The 26,840-nt window shown below is 39.5% G+C and overlaps 1 protein-coding gene across 5 annotated transcripts in view; it reads right to left on the bottom strand.

The window, feature by feature from the left end:
* fgf12a (fibroblast growth factor 12a) overlaps positions 1 to 25,091 on the bottom strand; it is a 69,450-nt gene extending 44,359 nt beyond the window's left edge. Inside the window, exons 1-2 of one of the 5 annotated variants that reach the window (XM_086072106.1) lie at positions 18,897 to 19,338; positions 6,916 to 6,963 (exon numbers count right to left, since the gene is read on the bottom strand). In XM_086072106.1, the coding sequence (XP_085928232.1) occupies positions 6,916 to 6,963; positions 18,897 to 18,987 (139 nt within the window). In that variant the 5' untranslated portion in view covers positions 18,988 to 19,338. Of the gene's footprint in view, positions 1 to 6,915; positions 6,964 to 7,887; positions 8,831 to 18,896; positions 19,339 to 24,951 lie in introns of those variants that run through there. The other 4 variants (XM_086072088.1, XM_086072124.1, XM_086072114.1 and 1 more) reach the window with 4 other exon arrangements.
* Positions 25,092 to 26,840: the final 1,749 nt, after the last annotated feature.

Below are 26,840 nucleotides of genomic sequence, written 5' to 3'. Positions count from 1 at the left end.
GGACTGCACATGCATGCCTAAAACTACAAAATAAAGTGGTAGAAATTGGAGAACGATTATTCTAATGTATGGAAGAAACCCTTAGGGAAAGCGACCAGTCGAATGTATGCAGAGCAGCGTTCCGAGTTCTAGTTATCAATGTTCCATAACGCGGAAATATCCTTTGTGACAAGTTCTGAAAAAATTGCTATCTGAGTGAAAGCCTAATTGTCCTCCAAGGTCATAACAAACTTTGAGGTCGATCCATTCAAGGGAAGCAACACAGAGCCCCCCGAGTTACTTTTACTACATCTCTGGAGAGCTGAAGGCTCAGGATTCAGACTACTGAACACGTTTTTTTTTTTTTTTTTTCCCTCAACTTTTATGTCGAGCTGATGTCAGCTCATCGTGGGCCATCTGCTGCGGGCACAGCAGGCCCATGAAGAAGAGGGATGTTGCAATGGAACGTATAAAAGAAAAAGAAAAAAAAAGTCAAGGTGGACGCAGCCACTGTGACCTCATCCGATGGTTTCTGTTTGGACGCTAACGATACGTCGGAGTTAAGATTCAATCTCGATTTGTAATCCATGGTTCAATACACAATTCGATTTTTTTTAATCCATGTATCTGCATCATCACTCGGGCTGGGTTTAAAAAAAAATTTGAATAATCGTTAGCGAATTGATTTTCCTTTTCGAGCCTGATATTGATTCATAAAACCATGAATCTATTATTTTTTATATCTATTTTTCCCAGAAATTCATCAAAAAATAGAATTGTTTGGGGTATCTTACGGTTTTCTTGAAATTTGCTGTTCACATGAATTTAAAAGTATTTTCTTACATTTATAAAAGACCTGACTTATTGCACTTTAGGACAATTCAGAATCTTTTTAATTTATATTTACAATTATTGAATTTGAATTATGAGAATATTTTTATTTCATCCTTGCTCATGTCAATGTTTGCGTAACGCTTAAGTGATTAGAACATGCGTTACTTTCATTAATAAACGAAATCATTGAACCGGTCTCTACCTTTGCAAAATTGAATTTTGGAATTTAATATTTGTGGCGTTCCTTGATATTTAATAAGACTTGACGTTCCATAATTAATCAATATCGAATTGAACTGAAGTGAATTGAAGAAAAAATCTGAAAAAATCTCAATCGAATCGATTGAGGAAATTAGAATCAATACCCAGCCCTAATCATCACTCGGTCGGGTTAATATATATCTGTATTCTGTAACATTAACTCATTCACTCCCAGCTATTTTCACTGAAGCAACCTCCTTCGCTCCCGGCTGCTTTACTGGATTTTGACTGATTTTGCAAGGCCCACAGAATATTGTGTTCTATTGCTATAAAAACATTTAACCTACCAAAATAAGAGTAGAGTCTCTTCGTTCATCAGGGGGAAAAAAAAGGATATTTGTGTCTTTTTACATTTTGCAGCAATTTGCTTTAGAATATAGCTAAGTTTCAACATGGCCCTGTTTGATCTCTTTTACTTTGCTGCCACCTGCTGGGCGTTTTTTTAATATCTACTATTGCTACAAGCGTCCTCTTCAGATCAGAGGCTGCATGAAAGCCTTTTGTATGTTCTAGCAAAAAAAACTTAAAAAACGTAGAAATACGTTTTTGGGACCATGTCAGTATATAAAATAGAACGATTTTATACTTTTTGGGAGCAAATGAGTTGATTTGAAGAATGGAACGGGAGATCGACGGACGGATCGGTGCAGCGTCTGCAGTGATGCGGACTCTGTATCAGTCCCATTGTGTTGAAGAGTTGCTGAGCCCAAAGGCAAGGCTCTCGGTTTACCGGTCCATCTACGTTCCTATCCTCACATATAGCCACGAGCTGTGGGTCGTTACTGAAGAAACAAGATCCTAGATACAAGCGGCCAAAATCAGTTTCCTCTGCGGGCTGTCCAGGTTCTCCTTTAGAGATGGGGTAGCGAAGCTCGCTCATCTGGCAGCACCTCAGAATATAGCCGCTGCTCCCCCGCATTGAGAGGAGGCAAATGAAGTGGCAAATGAAGTGGCTCGGGCATCGGATCAGGATGGCTCCTCGCCTCCCTGGTGAGGTGTTCGGGGGACAAGACACCAGAAGGAGGCCCCAAGGACAAACCAGTACAAACTGGAGAGATTGTCCCGTAAGAGCTGGGCGAAGTGGCTGGGGAGAGGGAAGTGTGAGCTAAAGCTGCTGCCCTGCAACCTGACCCCGGATAAGTGGAAACAAATGGGTGGATGGCATTCATTAATTTTATTACAACAATATTTTTGTGTGCAAGGATATTGAGTTTGTCACAATGGCTTTGCTCTGGTTTCGGGCACGGCACCGTTTTCCACAGGAAAGACTTTACTTGTCAATCACAGTAGCCACGCCCCTTTTAAAACAGACCCTAGGGCCGTAATTTACATCACGATGTGGTTGTAAAAAGCTGGTCACTGAGTCCATTAACATGTCAGTTAAATTAATCGAAGCATTCAAGCATATTTTTTTTTTTAACTGAATAAGGTTCCCCGTGTGTGTCTTTAAAAACAATGCTGTTATAAAGCACTTTGAAAAAAGGAGCTCAGACCACAGTCAATAAGAGAGAAAAAAAGTAATAAAGGTAAATATATTTTCAAGTTGAACTGCAGTAGACATCACCAAACTATCAGAGGTACAGTCGGAATCAGTTCCATCTACAGGGTGGCCCAAAACGTTCTATTTCATTTCAACATCCTGACAGATGTGAGGCTGTCACCATTTGACAACTAAGGCTCAATTTGTAGTTCTTGTAAGCACGTCATGCAGCGGGTTGACTTTCCCTGGCTTTGTGCAAACGCCTGCTCCAGGAGTTCGGTGTTTTCATCAGTGGCAGTCGTAGCAGGCCTTCCGCTTGGTGGTTTTAAAAACTGATCCTACTTTGAGAAATTTGCCGTGGGTAGAGTAAAAAGTGTACTACGCGTTGGAGCAGCGTGATGACCATGAAATAGTTTGCATAGCAGTATAAGAATGCAGCAAACGCTTAGTTAGCAACATACATCCTAGCTTTCATTTGATATTATTCTTTTTTTTGGTTTTGTATTTGTGGTCTAGAAATGTATGCAATTTATGCAAATATTTACTGTAATTTGGATTTAAGTTGCCGCCAATACGATTGGAACTCATTTGTAAACCAAGCACCCTGGTAGAAAGAATACTAGAGTTGTCAAACGATAAAACTTTTTTTTATCCGATTAATCACATCATTTTGATTGATCACGATTAATCGCTTAATAAAAAAGCATTTTTTATCTACTTTTTTTTCCCGCCAAATTTGAAGAGCACCGGTTATGAAGAAGTCAAAAATTTGATCAACTACACACGCTCATCCTTCTTTTTCGAATCAGTTAATTAATTACTTGCATAATTTAAAAGTGGAAAAAAACTTACCCCAATATTTTGACAAATATTCTTAATGTGATATGCAAACATTCATTAAATGCATGAAATTATGGTTATTGCTCAAACACAACCTGCGCTATCTTAAACGTAGCCATCCGCTGTCTCGCTAAAGGATCATTTATGGTCAAAATTAATAGTGCGATTAATCTGCGTTAATTCATGATTGATGCGATAATTTTTTTGGGATTAATTAATCAATTAACACTTTTTAATGTTAATTGATTTCTGACCACCCCCCCCCCCCCCAAAGTGTGTTATATATGCATGTAGCTCGCGTAACTTTGTTGTGTTTAATTGCTTCGTTTACGTTTGCCGTGCGCTTAATTGCCTCGTTAACGTAATCGAGCTGCGGTGCTAAAAATAGAACGGTGCGGTTTACGACCCACGCAGTTGCTAATTATAGCTCCTATACGTACGACATTATATTTGTAATGAACGGAGAACGTGAAACAGGAAACGGAAATACAGAGCAGCCTTCCAAATTAAAAGCATGGATTTCAAAACAAGATATAATTAAACATCACACACTAAACAGCTTGAGGAATTCTTAACATGTTACTTGAAGTCCTATTGAATTCCTATAAAATTCATTTTATTGTGTACTCTATGCAAAATGACTTGTTGAAAAAATATAATTGCCATTTTTTTATTTTAAAGGTCCCATCGTATGAAAATGCACTTTAGTGGGGTTTTCTATTAATAATATGCATCCCCGGCCCGTCTACAATCCAACCAGGTATGAAAAAAGTCCGTCCGCGACTTCTTTAGCTTTCTCCTCTTATCTGAATTGTGTGCTTCAAACGGGCAGATTAAACTTCCGTAACCGTTTGACGTCACTAAGTCACGGAAGTGATATTTATATATATATGGAAGTGATATTTATATATATTTATTTATTTATATATATATATATATATAGATATATTTATTTATATATATATATATATATATATATTTATTTATATATATATATATATATTTATTTATTTATATATATATTTATTTATATATATATATATATATATATTTATTTATATATATATATATTTATTTTTATATATATATATATATATGTATATATATATTTATATATATTTATATATATTTATTTTTATATATATATATATATTTATATATATATTTATATTTATTTATTTATGTATTTGTTTATTTATTTATTTATATATATATATATATATATACATATATATATATATATATTTTTTTTTTTAATTATCTGTCTTTTGTGGGGAAATTTTTCTGTGTCATGAGTACTAATGATATCGGCAATTCGTATCGGTGAGTACTGACTTATTTGAGTATCAGTCTAAAAAAAAAGTGGTATCGGACATCTCTGGATACAATCGGTTCGATTCTCATTGAGGCTGCAGTTCGATCCAGTTTGTGTACGAGCTACACAATAGGCACATATTGTCAATTTTTTTCGTATTTTAGAACCGAAGTGATGTCAAAATACACCTCTTTGATTAACAGTTCAATAAAAACAACTATCAGAGATGTGCAGACGCAAGAGGTCCGTATCAACTCAAACGTCCGTCAACCAAGACATCAATCAATCACCAACTCACCTAACCCCGAGCGCCATCCATTCCTGGGACGAGCCCTTCATCGTCCTTCCCAGGCTGGCTGACGTGCCCGTGCACACACGTCAGTAAATGACATGCGATAAGCGCGCGCTTCCATAAACGTGTGTGGCCGTCACTGACTGGCTCATCAGTTCCGATCATTGAACACTGAATGTGTACTGTGTGGGTGCAGTACCAACAAAGACACACAATAGTGTAATGATTGCCATTGTGTGTATGTGTATAGCGTGATGGCTGACAGCAGCCAGTATAAAAAGGTCACACACGCACTTCATACTAAACAGGACAAGACATTTAGGCACGCTGACAAATGGTGTCATGGCCGTGAAATGGTGAATGATCACCGGTTCTAATAGCGGGGGACACACACACATCATATTCATCAACACCAATGTACACCTACACTAGAGCTTGACACACACAATATTTACAGACTTCGGAGGAGGAGCGAGGGTTGACGGAAACGCGGAACTGCCAATGTGGAATTCACATTTTTGACTGGCAAATGCGTTCAAACGTATTTTTGCAAGTACGTTCGAAGGGATTTAAAGATGTTCAAACGTACTTGCAAATACACTCGAACCTACTTTCGTCGATTAATCTGTCAATTATTCAATCGATTAATCGACTCATCGGATTCATTGTAATTTTACATTAAAGTGTATTACAAAAAAAAAAAATCCCCTGATTACTGGCTGGTGTTTATTCATATAGTGATTTTTTTTTTAAGTGGATTGATGTATTATGTTACCGGTTCATTGTTTTCCAAAGTAAAAACAGATGTTTGCAAATGTCTTATTTTGATTAAACACAGAAGATAATCAGTCTTTCCTTTCATCAAGGACGACAGAAATCGGTGAACAGTTACTGTTGATATGCTGAAATCAGAGGATTTGGACTATTTGGAATGAACGATTACTCGATTATTAAAATAGTTGTCGATTAATTTGATAAAGATTACTTGTTGTTTAATTAATTTGGACAGCTCTACGTTCAAAGGGATTTAAAGATGTTCAAACGTACTTGCAAATACGCTCGAACGTACTTTCAAACTTAACGTATTTGCAAATATTTTAAAACGTATTTGAAAATATGCTTAAATGTATTTGCAAATACGTTTGAACATACTTGTAGGCTAAATGCTGAAAACATAGCATTTTTTCCCATAATGCCACTTGGTATTATGAAATTATGAAGTCATAAAAATAACAAATAAACAATGCTTACGTAATTAATTTATGAACGCATTGTATATAATGTAGGCCAAATGCTTTTTTTTTTTTTTTACTTGCGCATGCACAAGTGATTATCCCGTTGCATTGTGGGAAAAATGTTTTAACATTTAGCCTTCACGTACATTTGAACGTATTTGCAAATATATTTAAATGTATTTGCAAAGACATTAATCAAAATATAAGATGTGATTAGTTTGATTTAAAAATGTATCGTTTGACAGCTCTAGTTTGAACGTATTTAAATATGTTCAAACATACTTGCAAATATGTTTGAATGTATTTGCCAGTCAAAAATATTACCCCACGTTGGCACTTCCGCGTTTCCGTAAGGGTTTGAAATCCAACATTGACCACAAATAAAAATAAGCAGAAATCAAATGAGGCAGAGCCAAATCTTTTTTTTTTTTTTGAAAGGCAGCCACACGGAGATGAGAGGACAAAAAAAAAATCAGCAAAAAAGTCAGCAATCAGACAGGTGTTGAAGCCCAACGGAGCCCCCCCTCTTTCCTCTATGTGTCCCTCCCCACCACCCCCCACCGGCCCAAAAAGTAGGAGGAGGAGGGGGGGGGCGAAAGGGGGGGAGTCGACATGGGCGCAAGATGGGGTGGAGACAAGAAGAAACACAGCACACACGGATGGAGGCTGAGCTACTGACCTAGCCTGCAGCCCTTATGGGACACCTGTGGAGGTTTCGAGGGTGCATCTTACCAAGTACGGGGGGTGGTTGGGACAGAAGGAGAAACAGTCTTTTAAAACAGGCAGATTTGATTTATTTAAAAAAAAAAAAATCCAGTGAATCCAGTGAAAAATATGTCAAGGCATCAGTGGGGGGGGTGGGGGGGTTCATATTCAGAATCATCACGTTGTGGTGTAATACCCGGCCGAGCGTTACCTACCTGCCAAACAGCGGCCAACTCATTTTCTCATCTGGCATTTTATGGCAGCGGAATTGTTTACTGGCGCTGATCCATACGAGATTTTAATCAGTCTGCTTGTCTGTCTGCGGGACTCTCCCATAAGAACTACCTGGGGGTGACTTACATCACTGCGCACCAACACGGAACTACCGTGAGGCATCAATAAAAGCCGAGTAGCTCTTAATCACTGAGGCCATACGCCCCCTCCCCCCCCCCCCCCCATTTCTCCACTGCAGTAATGCCACTCTCTGCAATAAACATTTACCATTAAAACATTTAATCTGAAAAGAGCCTTGTGGTGCACTGCGGTGCAACTTATTCCCCTCCTATGGAAAACCCCAATCAGCATTCATTTGGAATTAAAGCTTTGAGGGGCGAAGGGGTTGGGGGGGTGGGGGCGGGGGTGTGCTCATTGTTCACATGCACGACGGTAAACTCCTCGTGGATTCTGATCAGGAAACGAGGGGTGACGTCACAGCCGAGACATGTTCTAGACATCAGAACGGAACAGGTGGATTTGTTTTCTGGCACCGCGGAGACATTCTACCTTCTGCGGGTCGTTCGGGAGCCAGTGACTGCAGCATAATGCTGCTCCGAAGAGGAGCGGGGAGGGTTTGGGTTGGGTTCGCTTGTAGGGGGGGGGGGGGTTATTTTGAGGGGTCCATTCGCATACATTGCGCGCATCAGGGTGGCCGGAGCACTGCACTGACCTGGTCGCCGGCGCGCGGGTCGTTTCTTGCCGCTGCAGAAGCGCACTTTGCTGAAGACCCCCAAAAAATGCCGCTCGCACAGAGAGCGGGGGTCCTTGCTGGGGCTGGGCCGACGCTTGGACGTGGACACCCGGTCGCTGTTGGACTCCCTCGCCTGGCGCTTCTGGCGGATCAGAGAGCTGGCGATCGCGGCCATCTCCCCGAGCCGAGTCAAAAAACTGCCAAGAGTCTGACAGGAGAAGCTGGCGCAGAATTTTGATGCCAAAAAAAAAAAAAAGGAAGGAGACGGTAGATTCTGAGTGTCAGACGCTTCAACCAAATGTCATCCTGATGAGGGACTGAGTCCGGAACATCATTGACATTCCAGTTGCATCTTCGTGCAATATAGAAGAACTTTGTCTCGCTGCCGGGACTTAATTGCGATCAATCTACCCGGTGGACCGTGCACACATGCAACAGTGTTGATAAGTCTCGTGTCATCGGAGAGCTTCTGCCTTCTGCTATTCCAAGTGAACAGCGTCTGAACGGCGTGGTTCTGAATCCTTCAACCGCACGCCAAGCCTCTCCTTTTGCCTTCTTTTTAACAATTCTTCATATGGACCGCCAACAAAAAGAGGTTTAATCCATGCGCATGAGCGGCAGTCCAGATGAGCCCGTGCATGCACACTGCACGCTTCGGTTGGCACCTCTCAATGCAATGCAATGAGGGTAAAAAAAAAAAGAGGGGGGGTCGGCAGTAAAGGATGCTGCAGAGATGTGATAGAAGTCTGCAGGGGTGTGGGGGGGGGGGGATTTCCGTCTCAAAAGCAACAATTAGTTTTGACGGGAGTGCAAAAACGAGAGCGGCGTTATTCCTCGGCGTGTCTCGCTGCGTGGACGCTGTGGGTTTGTTCCAGCGCCGACAGACAAAGTGAACGCTCCATAGACCGCCTCCCCCCTCTTCCTCCCCCTCCTGCTCCTCCTCTTCGTCCTCCCCACTCTCCCTTTCTCTCCCAACTCTTTTAACGCAATCATACGTGATTGTATTAGAAATTCTCACAGCCATGAAATGAGAGCGCTGGTGGAAAATGTGAATAAATAATGAGAAGGCAAAAAAAGGAAGTGAGTTGAGGGCGCTGCTAAATGTCTCACTATTGCTCCATTTTGGATGAATCTGGGATGTTAAGCAACGTGGTCATCGAATCGTAATTATATGAGGACGTTTGTATCTCAGGGCTGAGAAACGGTTTACAAATAAACAAATGTTTATTATACAACTAGTTGACTAGTCAATGCCTCAATTTTACCTCTGCGCAATGAATATTGTAGCTTGAAGTTGATTAATCTTCAATCATGTCTTTCAGCATTAACAACACGGACGCCTCACTGAAACCAGCAGGTGGTCTGCAAGTACAGCAAAACCTGAAAATATTCAAGCACTTTTACTAGTAAAATACGCAAAGTCTATCCTCAAATATTCAAAAGCACAATTGCTATGAACACACATCAAGCAGTCTAAATCCTCATGTCCACCGTCAGCAAATTCACCAAATGCCCTCCGGTAATAATTAAAAGACAAAGAAGACCGTCGCTTCTGCCTAGACGACAAAACAAAGACAAGCGGTGGCTGATCAGTAAACTCTTTATTGTCAAAATTAATGTTTAATGTCGCCAACAGCTAGCGTTTCACTCAAGTCTCGACATTCGGAACCTATCAAATTTGAGTGGCAATCCGTCTAGCCCAGGGGCTGGCAACCTTAAATACTCAAAGAGCCATTTTGACCCAAAAAGAATTCACTGGGAGCCACAAAACCTCTTTGGTATCAAAAGTGACGATAACACTACTTACATCTTTTTTTGTTTTACTTGTACTATGTGCAAAACTGAACAGATGCCTGGAAGTCGTTTTGCAAATATTTGGCCAGCTAGCATCTATTGGTTTGCTAACGCCTTGATAGCAACAAACAAAAAGTTTTCAACCTTAGATGCCAGACCTGAGAGACCAACTAGCTTAGCTCTAGCTAGGATGAGGCTAGTATCAACGTAGCTGGATTTAAAATGGGACCGAAGACAAAAAAACATCCTTTGTTCTGACGTTGGCCAGGATGTGGCTTTGTAAACGTGATAAAGATAAAGCACAATTTAAGTGCACTCAATGTAACATTTTGATCAAATTGGATTTTTCATTTGTTGGACTATGATCATTCGATTCGATTCGGTCATTTGCTGGCTAATGTCAATACCACAAATAGTGAATGCCGATCTTTGGTTCAAGTCTGAGCGCTAGTTAATGTTACACTGTAGCAAGTAGTGACCCTGCAGTTGTTACATGAATTGCCGTTAAGAAGTTCCGACTGTCAGTGAGTGCTCGAAGGTATCTGAAGATGACTGGTTGAACAAGTCGGGGGGCGGGGCCTGTGCAACGAGGACGGAGGGTAAAGTCAATTAGCGAGCTTGTGCTTGGCGGCGAAAGACGAAAACAAAACAATTGAAAATCATCGATTAATCAATGTCGACTCGACTATATCACCTTAGCATCGACCCAAAAAAAAAATCCTAAGATGTTCAACCCCTATTATATACAGCGAGGTTTATTCATATTTTCCTCTGGGGTCTTAAAGGTATTTGACCCACAGGCCAAAGTTTCGTCACCCCTGACAAACGGTATGTGCTGTATACTTTTTAACACAGCCATACAAAGATAGCAAAGGCCCAGTTGTCGGATTAAAAAATGATCTTTGACCAATTATCCTGTGGTGTGGTGTGTCGAGGGCCTTTTCCGACCCGAGGATGAACATAAATAGAGCAAGTGGTTTTGTTTCATAAGCAACAAGGGGAGTGAAATCAGATGAAGAAAAACGGCTGTCTACCCTCTTAAAGATTCAAGATATTTACCACACCAGTTGGAGGAAAGCTCTTAATATCCTGGCAGATTGTAGCCATCCAGCACACATTCTCTTGAGGTACTTCCCATGAACTCATTCACTGCCATTGACGGCTATAGACGTCAAAAATTCATTTGAACAATTTCTATTAGTTTAACATTTTTTCCATTTTTGTTAACAAGAGTAGGAAAACCTAAAAAAAAAAAAAAAGATATATAAAATGTTTAATTAATTGTGTTAACTAGTGAAGTCATGCAATTAATTATGATTACAAATTTTAACCGCCTGACGCCTCAAATTTTTTGTTTTCTTTCTTTTTTTAATTAATTCATTGCCATTGACGGCTATAGATGTCAAAAATTCATTTGAACTATTTCTATTAGTTTAAAATGTTTTCCACTTTTGTTAACAAGAGTAGGAAAACCTAGAATTTTTTTTTTATTGTTCATTTAGAACAGATTTTGTGATTAATCGTGAGTTAACTACTTTTTGGGTTTCAAGCAGGAGGAGTCAGAAAAGTTACCACAGGGATAACTGGCTTGTGTGAATCTTCTTTTTTTTTAATGAATTTATGGCAGTGAATGAGTTAAGTAGGTGCCTACAAGAAATTAGGGGTCTTGCCTCAGGGATTGTTTAAGATTTAAAACAGCTGGCCTAAAACTTCAACATATGTATTTATGCGTGTGATATGTGTTTGTGAGGTATGTTTCTATGTTTTTCGGTTGTATGTATTTACAGACCTATTAGCTACAACGTAGGGTTGAGAGAGTGCCAGGCCACAACAAATCTCAATTCAATGGAATGTATTTTGTACTTTTGACATGAATATGACAAGAAACTAAACTTGACCGTTTGTATGTGTCCCACGCGTCATTCACTACAACCATGTAGTTATCAGATAACAGTTAGCCTAGCTTCCGCTATGTCTTCTTCTACGACTACTTCCTCGCAAATTTGGATGCCCTGTGGTATATGCTGCCTCTCACAGGTCAGTCTTGGTACTGCGGCAGACATATTATTTTTCGTTACGTTGTCTTGACCGTCTTGAGTACACTACTACACACTCTTGTCAAAAATGCATTTTTTTTTTTTTTTTTTTACATTTTCATTTCATTTTGCAATTTTAAAACTCAGTATGCGTACCCCGCTTCGGGCCACAATAATGAACAACAGGTTTCATCAGCACACAGCAATGTAGTAAAGACTCAAACAATGACAGAGCGTGTGTGTTTGTGAGTGTGCGTGCGTGACAGAGAGAGCGAGTATCAGTCTCAACCAACACAGCAAAGCATGAAACATTTAAAGGTTTTTCCCAGGCACATTCCCTCCAATAGGGACAAATACGTATTTTATTCATACTCCCTCCTTACATAAGATGTGAATATCATCGGTGGAGCCCCCCCCCCCCCCCCCCTTCTTGTCTGAGAGTGAGATAAGACGGACAAACACATGCAGGCTTTTCCCAGGGAGAGAATAAAGATAGCAAAAGACAAATGGGCTCTTCGGCAAGAGCCTAAATCAACATCTCTTCATTTATAGCTCGCCGAAATGCGATTGGCTTGTTTTGACTTGGTGGGAAGGATACGTCAAGACTGTAAAAAGAAGCGTCGATAACAACCGCATCCATCATTCTCAGGAGTGTTGTGTTATTAACTCATTCACTGCCATTGGCGGCTATAGACGTCAAAAATTCATTTAAACGATTTCTATTAGTTTAACATTTTTTCACACTTTAGAGTGTGAAAACCTAGAATTTTTTTTATTGTATTAGAACTGATAAAATTTGTGATTAATCGTGAGTTAACTACTGAAGTCATGCGATTAATTACGATAAAAAAAATTGTAATCGCCTGACCCCCCCTCATTTTTAATAACCTTTTCTTTAAAAAAAAGATTATTAAAAAGTAAAATTAAAAGAAAATATTTTTTAAAATTAGGGGCATCAGGCGATTTAAAATTTGTAGTCGTAATTCATCGCATGACTTCACTAGTTAACTCACGATGGATCACAAATTTTATATCTGTTCTAAATGTACAAAAAAATAATTTCTAGGTTTTCATACTCTTGTTAACAAAAATGGAAAAAAAAAGTTAAACTAATAGAAATAGTTCAAATGAATTTTTGACGTCTATAGCCGTCAATGGCAGTGAATGAGTTAAAAGGGGCGGGGGGCATCAGCTGGTGGTCTGGTGGATGTGGAATGAGGTTTCACAGGAATGGCTGGGCTTGGGTGGTGTATATTATGAATGTATAAAGTATCCCCTTAATGGCATCTGCTACAGAGACAATTGATGTTCTTTTCCAGCCAAGAAACAACTGCTGGCGCATGAAAGCTTGCTGCAGTAAAAACAAAATGTTATGTTCTGCTATATACTATAAGTAGATTGATTATACACGATGAATATGTTGAATTTAGCCACTTTATGCGTTTGAACATGAGGAAGAAAATGAACCAAAAAGCCACCAATATATAACTGAAGTGTGGTACTAATGCATTTCTTTATGTCTGCTGCCCCCTTGTGGTCATAGACCCAACCACAGCTATTAAAGGGTACTTGGAAGTTTTTGTCCACTCAAGTTCATCATTACGTTAGTGACCTTGACACATTGAAGCCAACTTGTCATTCTTTGATTTAGAGCCTTCAATAAACCAAACATGCAGATTTTTTTTTTTATGTCAAAGCAAACTCAACCCAATAAAGGGAGAATATATGCATAGGAAATTCCACACAGGACAGTCAGAGCTGATTTACCTGAAGTACCTGCAAATAATAAGACATGTGCCAACCACTCAACAACAATGCTGTGGAAAAGCGATTTTAAAAATAAAGGAAGCAATGTAGAATTTTGGAGGCTATAGAAGACAACTCCCTACATCTAAAAGTAAAAAAAAAAAATAATAGAATTTTTGGCGTCTATACCCGTCAATGGCAGTGAATGAGTTAAATATAAAATCATCCCTCAATATGGACTTCTTATAATTTGCCAATCAACCACAAAATTCACTAATCATCCATACAAGATATTCCTGCTGCCTTTTTTTTTATTGACATGTGTTAAAGCCTGATGTCAAGTTAATATTGGAGGGGGGGGTCCAAATGTAAGACAACGCAAAATATCTTACGCAGCTTTGGCCCAGTGCCCACTTTGTGCACTTCCTGCTTTATGTGCTCTTGTTTGACCCCCAAACTGACTTGAAGTCAATTCTTGCAATCGAGCAGAATGGGAACAGACTTCAGAAAGCATACTGGATTTCTCCCAAAGGCAAAGCGTTTCAGACAGCACAAAACTTTGTTAAACTAAAAGAAATTAAAAGGGAAGGAGGAATTATGGAAAGTGCTACTAGCTGCCTTGAAGAACAAAAACAAAGAAAAATGCATCGTTGGAAGTTCTGCACCAACAAAGAGAATTAAAGGAATAAATTATTGCCCTAAATCAAAGCTTTAAATTAGGTACAAAGAGCATATACATTTTTTTAGAACCCGACTTCCACATTTTTCTTCCCACAAACATTTGAGGACATTGCGTTTTATTGCGTATCGTAAATGGTGGAAAAGGATTTGCAATTATTTATCTTGGTCTCATTCTTTTATAACACAAAACAACTGGCATGAAAACAGGGGTGTGTAGACTTTTTCTATCCACTGTAAGGGCAAACAAAAAGATGGTATGCAGATCCCAACATATCGTCCCTGTCCTGTGAAAAACACTTATGTCCATTGAATGCAGACATCCATTTTTTTAAATTGTATTATTTTTTACATTTTTACGTTTATGGGATTAAACTGAATACAGACATCTGTTTTGTCTTTTTTATCTTTTTTGTCTTTTTATTTTTTTATTTTTACATTTTTACATTTATGGGATGAAACTGAATGCAGACATCCATTTTGGTCTTCTTTTTTCTTTTTTTACATTTTTATATTTATGGGATGAAACTGAATGCTGACATCCATTTTTGTCTTCTTTTTTTTACATTTTTACATTTCAGGGATGAAACTGAATACAGACATCCATTTTTTTAATTCTTTTTTACATTTTTACATTTATGGGATGAAACTGAATGCTGACATCCATTTTTGTCTTCTTTTTTTTACATTTCAGGGATGAAACTGAATACAGACATCCATTTTTTTAATTCTTTTTTACATTTTTACGTTTATGGGATGAAACTGAATGCAGACATCCATATTTTTAATTTAAATTTTATTTATTTTTTACATTTTTACATGTATGGGATGAAACTGAATGCAGACATCCATTTTTGTCTTTTTTTTAAATTTATTTTTACATTTTTACGTTTCTGGGATGAAACTCAATGCAGACATTCATTTTTGGCTTTTTTTTCTTTTCCTTTTTTTTTTTTACATTTTTATCTTTCTGGGATGAAACTGAATGCAGACATCCATTTTTTATTTTTTTTTTTACATTTTTACATTTCAGGGATGAAACTGAATACAGACATCCATTTTTTTAAATTATTTTTTACATTTTTACGTTTATGGGATGAAACTGAATGCAGACATCCATTTTTATTTATTTTTTTGCATTTTTACATTTCAGGGATGAAACTGAATACAGACATCCATTTTATTTTATTTATTTTTTTTAAATTTTTACGTTTATGGGATGAAACTGAATGCAGACATCCATTTTTTATATATATTTTTTACATTTATGGGATGAAACTGAATGCAGACATCCATATTTTTTATTATATATTTTTTTACATTTTTACGTTTATGGGATGAAACTGAATGCAGACATCCATTTTTGTCTTTTTTAAATTTATTTATTTTTACATTTTTACGTTTCTGGGATGAAACTCAATGCAGACATTCATTTTTGACTTTTTTTTTCCTTTTTTTTTCTTTTCCTTTTTTTTACATTTTTATCTTTCTGGGATGAAACTGAATGCAGACATCAATTTATTTATTTTTACATTTTTACATTTATGGGATGAGACTGAATGCAGACATCCATTTTGTCTTTTTTTATTTTATTTTTTTTACATTTTTACATTTATGGGATGAAACTGAATGCAGACATCCATATTTTTATTTTTATTTTTTTTACATTTTTACGTTTATGGGATGAAACTCAATGCAGACATTCATTTTTTTCTTTTTTTTCTTTTACTTTTTTTTTTTTACATTTTTATGTTTCTGGGATGAAACTGAATGCAGACATCCATATTTTTTATTATATATTTTTTTACATTTTTACGTTTATGGGATGAAACTGAATGCAGACATCCATTTTTGTCTTTTTTAAATTTATTTATTTTTACATTTTTACGTTTCTGGGATGAAACTCAATGCAGACATTCATTTTTGACTTTTTTTTTTCCTTTTTTTTTCTTTTCCTTTTTTTACATTTTTATCTTTCTGGGATGAAACTGAATGCAGACATCAATTTATTTATTTTTACATTTTTACATTTATGGGATGAGACTGAATGCAGACATCCATTTTGTCTTTTTTTATTTTTATTTTTTTACATTTTTACATTTATGGGATGAAACTGAATGCAGACATCCATATTTTTATTTTTATTTATTTTTTACATTTTTACGTTTATGGGATGAAACTCAATGCAGACATTCATTTTTTTCTTTTTTTTCTTTTACTTTTTTTTTTTTACATGTTTATGTTTCTGGGATGAAACTGAATGCAGACATCCATTTTGGTCTTCTTTTTTTTTTTTTTTACATTTTTACATTTATGGGATGAAACTGAATGCAGATATCCCCAAAAAGTTTTTTAAAAAAAAGACAAAAATGGACATAAGTGTTTTTCACAGGACAGCGACGATATGCTGCTTTTGGTCCACTTGTCTCTGAGGAGTCGACTGTGCTTAATTCTAATTGACTGGCCTGAATTTTAAGACAGACTTCAACTGAAATACTGAAGATTACGACAATCCAGTAACTTTTAAGAGTATAGTGGAGGGACATACAGTAAGTAATACAGTTAGGGAATGAATGCAGATGATAATTATTGGCTTCCCACAGATCTTACGTCATTTCAATGAAAAAATCTTAAGTACAGTATTGTAAAGTACAGTTAAGTTCACTGCGCAATCAGAGGGGTGCTATTAAAATATTTTTAAGATGGTAGTGATAATAATTTGATCAATGAACTGATTACGACAATGATTCACAGGGATTTTCCCCCACGCTGTTGTCACATTTATGAATGAAATACAATACCATGGAGCTCACAATCTGGCCACCTGCGCCACAACTTAGACCTCTAGTTTAAAATCGTGTCTACTTTTTGTCACCAACAATGGAAGAGGTAGACGGCGGGATCTCGGAAAAGTTTTATTTGTGTTATGGACCCAGAGAGGTCACGCTTCAGTTTTACTGTGGAAAAACAAACAAACAGTGTTTTGATAAAGCGCTTGTAAAGTCACTTAAACATGTAAGTAGGACTGCAATTGGACGCCACTTTTACGCTAAAGACAACTGCAATGGCACAAAAGGGAAACAAACATATATTAGATATAGAGCATTACCATCAGCCTTTACTGCCGCAGGAGGTCACTTGTGCCGTCCTTATTCAATGACTTACAGCGGTTAATTAAAGCTTAAAAACGTGTAAGCTACTGAATTAATAATTCATTTTGGAAGTGCTTCCTAAGGGCAACCTTATTTGGTGCTGAGTAAATGGAGAACATCAGGCATACATTGAACTAAACACGGTCAAACTTGTCAGCCTGTTTTGATTTCATTACTTTCATGCTCTAAAATGACTATAAAAAGTCTACACACCCCATGTTCAAATGTCAGGCTTTTTTTTAAATTTCATTTAAAATGTTTATTAATAGTTAAAAGTACAATAACCTGTACAATTCATAATTCAAACTAATGTGTGCACACCTTAAAAATTAGGATTGTGTTCAAAATGAACCAATCACATTGAAAGTCATGGGAGTCAGCACACACAACAGCCACTATTTTTAAAGTACCGCAAATAAAGTTGTAGTAGGCTTTCCCTAAAAAAAAATTTGATAAAGGTTTTGTTCACAAGCATTGACTGCTCGTATTTGGAAATAATGTTTATAAATCATTCTAGCCTGTCTAGGGTTCCAGCCCAAAAGCATGATGCCGAAACAACCATGCTTCCTCGACATATGTTGTCAAGCATACCTTTAGGAATTGGCCAAAGGTTCAACCTTGGTTTTGTCAGACAGAATGTTGGCCCTTTACTTTTTTTTCAAACAGCAGGTTTAAAGATGTAGCCACTGTACACCTTTAATACTGCTGGGTTGACAAAGACCCAATTTGGGTCAAAAATTGGACCAATCTGGTCACTTTAGTCAATTTGACCCAACTTCCTGGGTTGTTGGGTGCCAATTTTTTATTTTATTTTTTGGGTAAAATATAAGTCCCAAAATTGGGTTGTTTTCTTTCTTTGTCTTTATGTAGTCCTCATGTATGTACTTCTCTACACATGTATACTTATGTGAAGATTTCTTATTGCTGCACTTCTTATTTAACTTTAATTTTATCTCTTTCTATTCTGTTGTTTCTTCCTTACTGTAACTGCAGCTGGACGGAGTCCAGGAAAAAGTTCCCCACGGGGAAAATAAAAGTATATCGTATCGTATCGTATCATATCGTATCGTATAAGTCAAAGTTGGTGAGCCGGTCCAATTTTTGACCCAGCAATTTCAACGGTGCAGAAAGTTGGGTCAGTCTCCATTTTTGGACCAAAATTGGGTTACTCTTTGTTTTTGACGCTGCGGTTTTCGTGTGAGTACTTTAGCCACCTTTGCGTAATGCGCTGTCGTCGCTGCCTAACTCAGAGCAAGCGGTAGAAGTAGTGCAAAAGTGAAAAGTTTGCCAGCCTGGGCCTTGTGCTGCCTTGCTTGCGCTATCCCTGCCTGCTAATTGTTTCGGTGGGGGGGGGGGGGGGGGATACTTTGACGCACCGGCGTGTGCGCGGTTCGTGGAAGAAGGCTGCGGGGGGGCTCGGCGCTAACTGGCGCACGCACCGCACACTCAACTGGGGCCGAATGACGAGCCCGCAGCACTCGGACTTGTTGTGTGCGCGGCCAATGAAAGCGCTCGAGCGAGCGCCTTCCTCTTCATCCTCGGCATCATGCAAAGCGAGCGCGGCGGCGTGTGCTTCTCTCACCCTCGGCGATAGCGGTCGACTTCGATCGTTGTCCGCAGAAGCACTGCAGCATATGCGCTCCTTTCTGGAGGAATGGCCTCAGAATCCTCATTGATTTGCCTTTCGGACGGGAGCCCTCCTCAGTCCAAACAATGGCACAGGAGGACGGCGCGGCGCGCGCGCGGGCTCGGGCAGCATCGCGTTTCGCGGGTACGAGCCCGCCTCTATGCTCGCTCGCTTTACAGCCTCGGAAGGGCACGGTCCGCAGGACACGTTATAGGCTGCAACGAGGCATCTCGAGGCGGTCTCGCCGCCGCCACCTTCCGCCACCTCGTCGCGTTCGTCTACAGAGCGGAGTCGTCATCCACGCAACGCAAGGACGGACGCGCCGTGCTCCAATCGTACGGCACCGGCAGCGGACGTAATAGAAGAAGAAGAAAGAAGAAGAAAAAAAAAAAGGAGAGATCGGGGAGGGGGTGCCGGGTAGTGCTGCTGCTACTGCTGCTGCTGCTAGTTTTGTGGGGGAGGGAGGGGGCTTACGCCAGAGGTGACAAAAGTACTCACATGATGTACTTGAGTAGAAGTCATTACATAGATGTGTTTAGAAAGACTCCTAATAAAACGTATACGCTTATGACTGCTAGGAGTAACACAAATTGAGGGATTGGGTCCAAACAGGACATTGGGTCAAGATTTTTGATCCAACATGGGGTAAAAACTACGCTTGCATGCGGTTGAGTTGAAGCTACCAATAAAATAGGCTACGATGTTATCAGTTACAGTAAAGGTTAAAATAATACACCTTTTTTTTTTCAGAAGATGAAACAACGTATGATGTCAGGGCAGATACCCGGTGAGCCGGCCTCTTTTGGGGCCGATGCAGTGCTTTCAAATGATTGACCCACAATTTAGAGGGACCAGTCCATTAATCGATTTTGAATAACGATAGCAAACATCATCAATAACGTGCAGCCCAAAATTATTGGATCAAAATTAAGACCAAATTTTGGTCAAAAATTAGACTGACGCGCTACTTGGGTCTTACTTGGGCAACTTCTTTTTTTTCTTTTCTTTTTTTATGAAAACAGTAAATTTTTTGTTGTCTTATTTAAAAAAAATAATAATAATAATAAAAAATGTAGTTCCTTGATAATAAACAACCCGGTAAGTCGGATAGTCCCATTTTTGACCAACGTTGGGTTATTAATTTCGACCCAGCAGTTTTAAGAGTGTTCCTTTATTTGAAACCACTGTGTTGAATGTCATGAAACTTCACAAGGATGGATTTAAAGGAATACTTCACTTGTTTAGCCCATGACAGCAATAAAAACTTCATATTTTGTCTGGAATTAATTTGCTATATTCCTTATTTTTCAGGTACAATTTAAAATATAAAATGTATTTTAGACCGATGGTTTACTTTTTACTGGCAAAAAATGACTACATAAGTAAAGCATCCCCTTTAAGTACAATATTATAGAGCGCTATTTTCCTTAGGCGTTGCAAAAATGAGCATTTGCAGCACTAACAAGGTTTCGTGCAAGTTTGCACGACAAGCACAACATAATTACGTCGCCGCCGACCTTGGCCTTACACGTTGTCAGTGTTTTAATGTATACGATGTACATACGAGGATGTTTTCAGGTCAGCAAAACGTCTCAACAGCAGCAGCAGCCATGCAAATTAGAGGAGTGCAGCCATTGGGTGAGGCCAGGGAAAGTGGGAGGGGCATGCTGATAGCGTGACGATGCTGAATATTCAACTGGGAGAGTAGAAACGGGTTATATACGGTTAAGTCATGTTATTTTAATTTTTATTTTAAAGTCGTGTTACTTTCTGTCTCCAAGTGTTTTGCTGCCCTTTTTTTTTTTTTTTTTTTTTTTAACCTTCCCTCAAACAAGATGTCCTGAGCGCGTTCGGAACAAACTCTCATCTGCATGTGATGACACCACGGAAAGATAAGACAGCTCTGCTTTCACCTGCGCTGGCAGTAAATGCGCAGAACGCCGGGTGAAAAGTTCACCTTGGAAGGCGATAGGCAAACAAACATGTTGTTGTGCTATTCAAATCGGGCAGGACAAAAAAAAAATGGCACAATTCTGTCATGAGCAATGAAAATATTCACATAAATAAGTCCTCTAAAAGACGTCTTCTATTCATGCATTGCCACTCCCTTTTAAGAGCATAGTTGTTTTCCCCTCCTCTTTTCTTATGTTTTTTTCTTCCATCTAAAGAAATTCAGGGCGCACCCTGGTGAGCCGTCAGACTTCCCTGATGTTTTTTTTATGTCTCTTGGACGGGTTGAAACTGTTAAAAGAATTTCGCTGCTCTGTACTTGTGACGTGCAATGACTATAAAATTCCATTTCTATTTCCATTTTTCCATATCAAGATGCCATGATGTGGTGGCGAAGCACTACTTTTGTCTCAATGGAGTTTTTCAACTAAATAAATATATATATATACATATATACTTTTTTTCCTGAATGAAACTCCTCAACTCATTTCAAACAGCTCCTTGGCACCAAGATGCCACAAGATGGCAGCATAGCACAACTTCTTTATACATGAAGCTCCTCAACAAACTGTAACAAAGTTCCTTTGCATCAAGATGCCGCAGGATTGCGGCAAAGCACTCATTTTAGAACGTAAAAGCTCCTGAAAGTAGCACTAAGGAACTTTTCAACCTTAATAAAATATTTCCCATACCTCTTCTGATGGAACATCAACTTAAAACTAGTGGAATGGTACCTTTGCCATTGCCTGAAAGGGTCTGTATCATTTTTACTGGCACTAGGTAACTTTGAGGAGGATGGTAGGAACACTGCCACAAAAAAAACGACAAATGTGCTTACTGCTTTGTGGCGTACGTCAAAAGCTACCCCGGATAAAAGAACAGTCCAGAATCAACATTAGCCCGGATTTCACTCGCTTGAGTGAGCTAAAAAAAAAAAAAAACGCAATTTGCTTGTCCTGATAGGAAATGTGGTCTTCCTTCAGACATAACAATACTGTTTTTGTCCATATGGCGTCGCCATAATCAAGGTAAACTGAGAGTTCCTTAGTGTCGCTTTAACTCACTTCAGCATTGTTCTATGGCACAAGATGCCACCACATGGTGGTAAAGCACTACCTTTACCCAAATGAAGCGTCTCAATTCATTTGAAGTTCCTTGACATGAAGATGCCACATGATGGTGGCGAAGCACTATTTTTGTCTCATTGAAGTTTCTCACCTTAATACTCTGCAATATTTTTTGCCTGAGTGAAACTTCTACAACACACTTCAACATAGCTCATCCACCTAAAGATTCCACAAGAGGGCAGCAAAGAACTACGTTTGTCCGAATGAAACTCCTCAGCTCACTTCAACACGGCTTCATAGATAATACTTCTATCCGGGATGGAGGTTTTCATTGACATCGTGTGAAACAGATGCTGAGTAAAAACGAGGGATGCCAGGATGACTCGGTGGTTTACGGCAGTGCGGCCCACAGCGGAGCGAACGTAAAAGAGTCGCTTCATCATGCAGACACTTTGTGTAACAGTCAATTTATCGGGATATTTGGATCGCACAGACGGTTTACGTCGATAACAAATGTGTGCACACGCGACTATTACTATTATTAATATGTCAATTTAGGAGCACACTTTATGATGAGAAAAAAGGCTTAATGGCCATAAAATCCCAAAATACTTTGCAATAGTTTTGGTGACAATTCGTAGCATTTTTGTGTCACATTTACAGTCGTGCTCTTAAGTTTGTCAACTTTTAAAGCACAACCGTACGTTGACGTGTGCTGTTTTCTGATACGTGTGACCCGAGACGCAAGTTGTCATTTGACAAATTTGTTTGGTTTGACTTGAGAGCAAAATGATATACGAGTGCTGTCTGGTGGCTCAACTCGCTTCACAAGGAGCAGCAAACGATGTCGCAAGAGTAAAAAAAGGGTAGAAACTGTTGAATTCTTTACATTATATTTAATTATGTCAATACTGTATAGTTTTTTTTAAGTACAATATTGTAGAGTGGTATTTTATTAGTAAAGTTTTTTTGGGGTGGGAGCGCTTGGAATGAACAGTAATTTACTTCAATGGAGAAATGTGCTGATTCCAATGCTGTGAGTTATGAGCGTGGTCGTTAAATGAATTAAGCTCGTATCTCAAGGCACCACTGCATGTCATGGAAACGAATCCTAATCCAAGATAGCTAAAAGTGTGTGCGCTTTGTTCACCTAAGACAAGACACACTTACTTTATTTGAGCAAGGCAATTTTTTGCCGACTTATTCAGCTAAACACTCAAATTAAAAAGATTTGATTCCACCAAGGCACATTTTCTAAAATAAGTTAGATTTTGCAATAACATCACCATATACTAATGTACAGAATAGAACAAACATAAATGGAAAAAACCACGCTTAATTGACAATAAATTACTATTATATATTATTTTTATATATTTTTTATATTATTTTTATATTATTTTTATATTATATTATTATAAATAGCATTTTACTGAAACAATTGGCGACCTAAAATTGGGCCCGTAACTCCGAACCTTATGTTTGGCAAAAAATTAGTCCGATATATATATTTTTTTTAAAGCTATTCAATGACCCAGAAAAAAAAAGAATGAATCATGTGATCTACAATATATGAGAAGAAAACTAAGTGGAGAAATTACCGTCAATGCACTGGGCATGATAATTCCCACCCAATCACAAATAACAAGATGAGGAGCGATCTTTTAATTAACCACATGCTGCAGCAGGAAATTGTACTTACTTGGCTTCTTATGAACACATTCCTCCAACAACATACACACTCAAAAAAGCTGGGTTGTTTTCCTAAACCGCGACTTTTTGAGCAAATTAGGTTGTTGAAAGTCCGATTTGGGCAGGCTGACGAGCTGAAGCTGCGGTCGCCGTTTTTGGGCAATGTTGGGTACTGACGTTCAAATCAATGAAATGTAACATTCTTAGAAGACTTTGGCGCCGGCTGGATGACTCGGTGGCTGATCCGTCTTCTTTGGCGCTACTTCGCTGTTGGCCTCCGTCGCCCGTCCTAGCGCGAGGGAAGTTTGCAAATGTCGGAGTAACCCTCCGAGGTTAGCTTAGCGCAAGCTAGTTTGCGTGACATGGATGAGTGACGCGGATAGACTTAACCAAAAGTGAAAAAAAAAACGCCCCGGGTTCTGCCGCTGCCCCGTGTACGAGGAGGGATCCTGCGGGTTAAAGTAAGTTATTTTAAACTAAAAAGGAAAATATTTCTGTATGTTTAAGCGACTGTTTTGTATGTTTTCCAAAAAGCGAGCAGTGAGTCTCGGTAAAGTGCTTTATGGACAACATATGATGTAGATAAAACACTCTATGTACCATCATGACCAAATTGGAGTTTTCATTTTGGGGACTATGACGTATTTTTCGGCAAAGAGTTCAATTAATAGCCCATTTCAGTTGATTATGGGTTATTTTTAAGTGTAGAAGTCCTGGCACTAGTTTACGGCCATATTGATAACCTGGTAACCCAGTTCTTGACCCAATTTCAAAATCCTGACCCAATGTGTTGGGTCAAATCCGGAACCCAACACGCTGGGTATACCTTACACTCTAAAAACAGTTGAGTCAAAAAGAACCCAACGATGGGTAAAAAATGGACCGATCCTTTGCTTGGGTCAATTTGACCCAACTTTGAGTGAGAAATTGGTCTTTCAGTGTAAAATAACTTAAATTTAAAAAATTGGGTCACTTTGTATAAAACAACCCAGAAAGTTGGGTCAAATTGACCCATGAAGTGGATCGGTCAATTTTTGATCCATAATTAAGTTACTTTTGACCCAACTGTTTTTAGAGTGTAAATAATCCAGCATTATTTTAACTCGCTATTTCACGCAATTTGGGTTACTTCTGATTTGACCCAGCAGTTGTATACAACATAACCCATATAGAGTGCGCAACCTTTTGAATGCAGGTAAGACGGATGCAGTTTTGACTCAACACACAAAACAGCTGACAACTGATCCAGCAGAAGAAAATGAACATCAACTTGACAAAAATGAGCTATGAGGCGTTCTTACCGGCGTTTTTATCCCCCATGTCCCCTTGTGGTGCGCAAGTTCAAGCGACCGCAGATGCTCCCTGGACTGGGTTCCGTTACTCGCCCTCCTCGAGGGAGAAGAACGATTCCGAGTCAGGACGCTTGTTTCGATGAAGAGAGCCTCACACCCGTGCCGGACGATCAAGCATGTGGCGGCAACCTCGGGAAGGAGCGAGTTTTGAAGGTGGACAGTAGCTTCAGGTGAAGGCTTTATCTCTCTCTTTTTCTCTCGCTCTCTCTCCCTCCCTCCATCTCTCTCTCTCACTCTCTTACTCTTGCTCTCTCTCTCTCTCTCTCTCTCCCTCCCTCTCCCTCTGCCTCTTTTTCTCTCTCTCTCTCCCTCTTTCGCTCTCTCTCTCCCTCTCTCTTTCTCTCTTGCTCTCCCTCTCTCTCTCCCTCGCTCTTGCTCTCGCTCTACATCCCCCCTCTCTCTCACTCTCTCCCTCTCTCACTCTTGCTCTCACTATCGCTCTGTCTCTCTATGTCTCTCTCTCGCTCTCTGTCGCTCTCTCCCTCCCTCCCTCCCTTTCTCTCTCTCTATCTCTCCCTCCCTCCCTTTTCCTCCCTCCCTTTCCCTCCCTCTCTCTCTCTCACTCTCTCGCTCTTGCTCTCACTCTCGCTCTCTATTTCTCCCCCTCCGCCCCTACCTCTCTCTCTCTCTCTTTCCCTCTATGTCTCTCTCGGTCCCTCTTGCTGTCTCCCTCCATCTCCCTACCTCCCTCCCTTTCTCTCTCTCCCTCCCTCCCTCCATTTCCCTCTCTCCCTCTCTCTCTCTCTGTCTCTCTATGTCTCTCTATGTCTCTCTCTCACTCCCTCTCGCTCTCGGTTGCTCTCTCCCTCCCTCCCTCCCTTTCTCTCTCTCTCTATCTCTCCCTTCCTCTCTTTCCCTCCCTCCCTTTCTCTCTCTCTCTATCTCTCCCTTCCTCCCTTTCCCTCCCTCCCTCTCTCTCTCTCACTCTCTCGCTCTTGCTCTCACTCTCGCTCTCTATTTCTCCCCCTCCGCCCCTACCTCTCTCTCTCTCTCTTTCCCTCTATGTCTCTCTCGGTCCCTCTTGCTGTCTCCCTCCATCTCCCTACCTCCCTCCCTTTCTCTCTCTCCCTCCCTCCCTCCATTTCCCTCTCTCCCTCTCTCTCTCTCTGTCTCTCTATGTCTCTCTATGTCTCTCTCTCACTCCCTCTCGCTCTCGGTTGCTCTCTCCCTCCCTCCCTCCCTTTCTCTCTCTCTCTATCTCTCCCTTCCTCTCTTTCCCTCCCTCCCTTTCTCTCTCTCTCTATCTCTCCCTTCCTCCCTTTCCCTCCCTCCCTCTCTCTCTCTCTTTCTCTCTCTTGCTCTCTCTCTCTCTCCCCCAACCCTCCCACTCTCTCTCCCTCTCTCCCGGCTGATAAAGGCACAGTAGATTTGAACTTGTCTCTGACTTCTTATGATTAAGATACAGTAAGCTTGTTTGTGGGTCTTATTAAAGCCCATAAGTCAGAACGTAGACTAGGCATCAATTTACGAGATCGATGAACGAATGAATGTTTTATCACAATATTTGACAAAACCATCCCAATATGCCCTTCGGTGTGGTACCTTTATTAACACATTATGTCTCAGGTTCGGCCCAACGGTGAAGCATTCTGTCTCATAACTGCTGACCTAATGCTGTAATGTTTTAACAGCAGGGCAGGCAGGTGATAATTTGCTGCGGGGATATCAATATTTAATGAAAGAATGCGATCGATAGATGACGTCCTGAGCGTCCACTCCATATTGTGGCAGTTATTTGATACGGTGGCAGATTTCTGATGGATATTGTGTGCGGTAGATTGAGTTTGGACTACAATGAATTTTTTACCCATATTTGATGTACAATCGGTTTTAATTTA

Source organism: Leptonotus elevatus, chromosome 1 (genome assembly GCF_054856555.1).
Source record: "Leptonotus elevatus isolate MCC_2025b chromosome 1, RoL_Lele_1.0, whole genome shotgun sequence".
Taxonomy (NCBI): Eukaryota; Metazoa; Chordata; class Actinopteri; order Syngnathiformes; family Syngnathidae; genus Leptonotus; species Leptonotus elevatus.
Note: the sequence above shows the minus strand (reverse complement) of the source record. Positions and strands in the feature narration are given on the sequence as shown.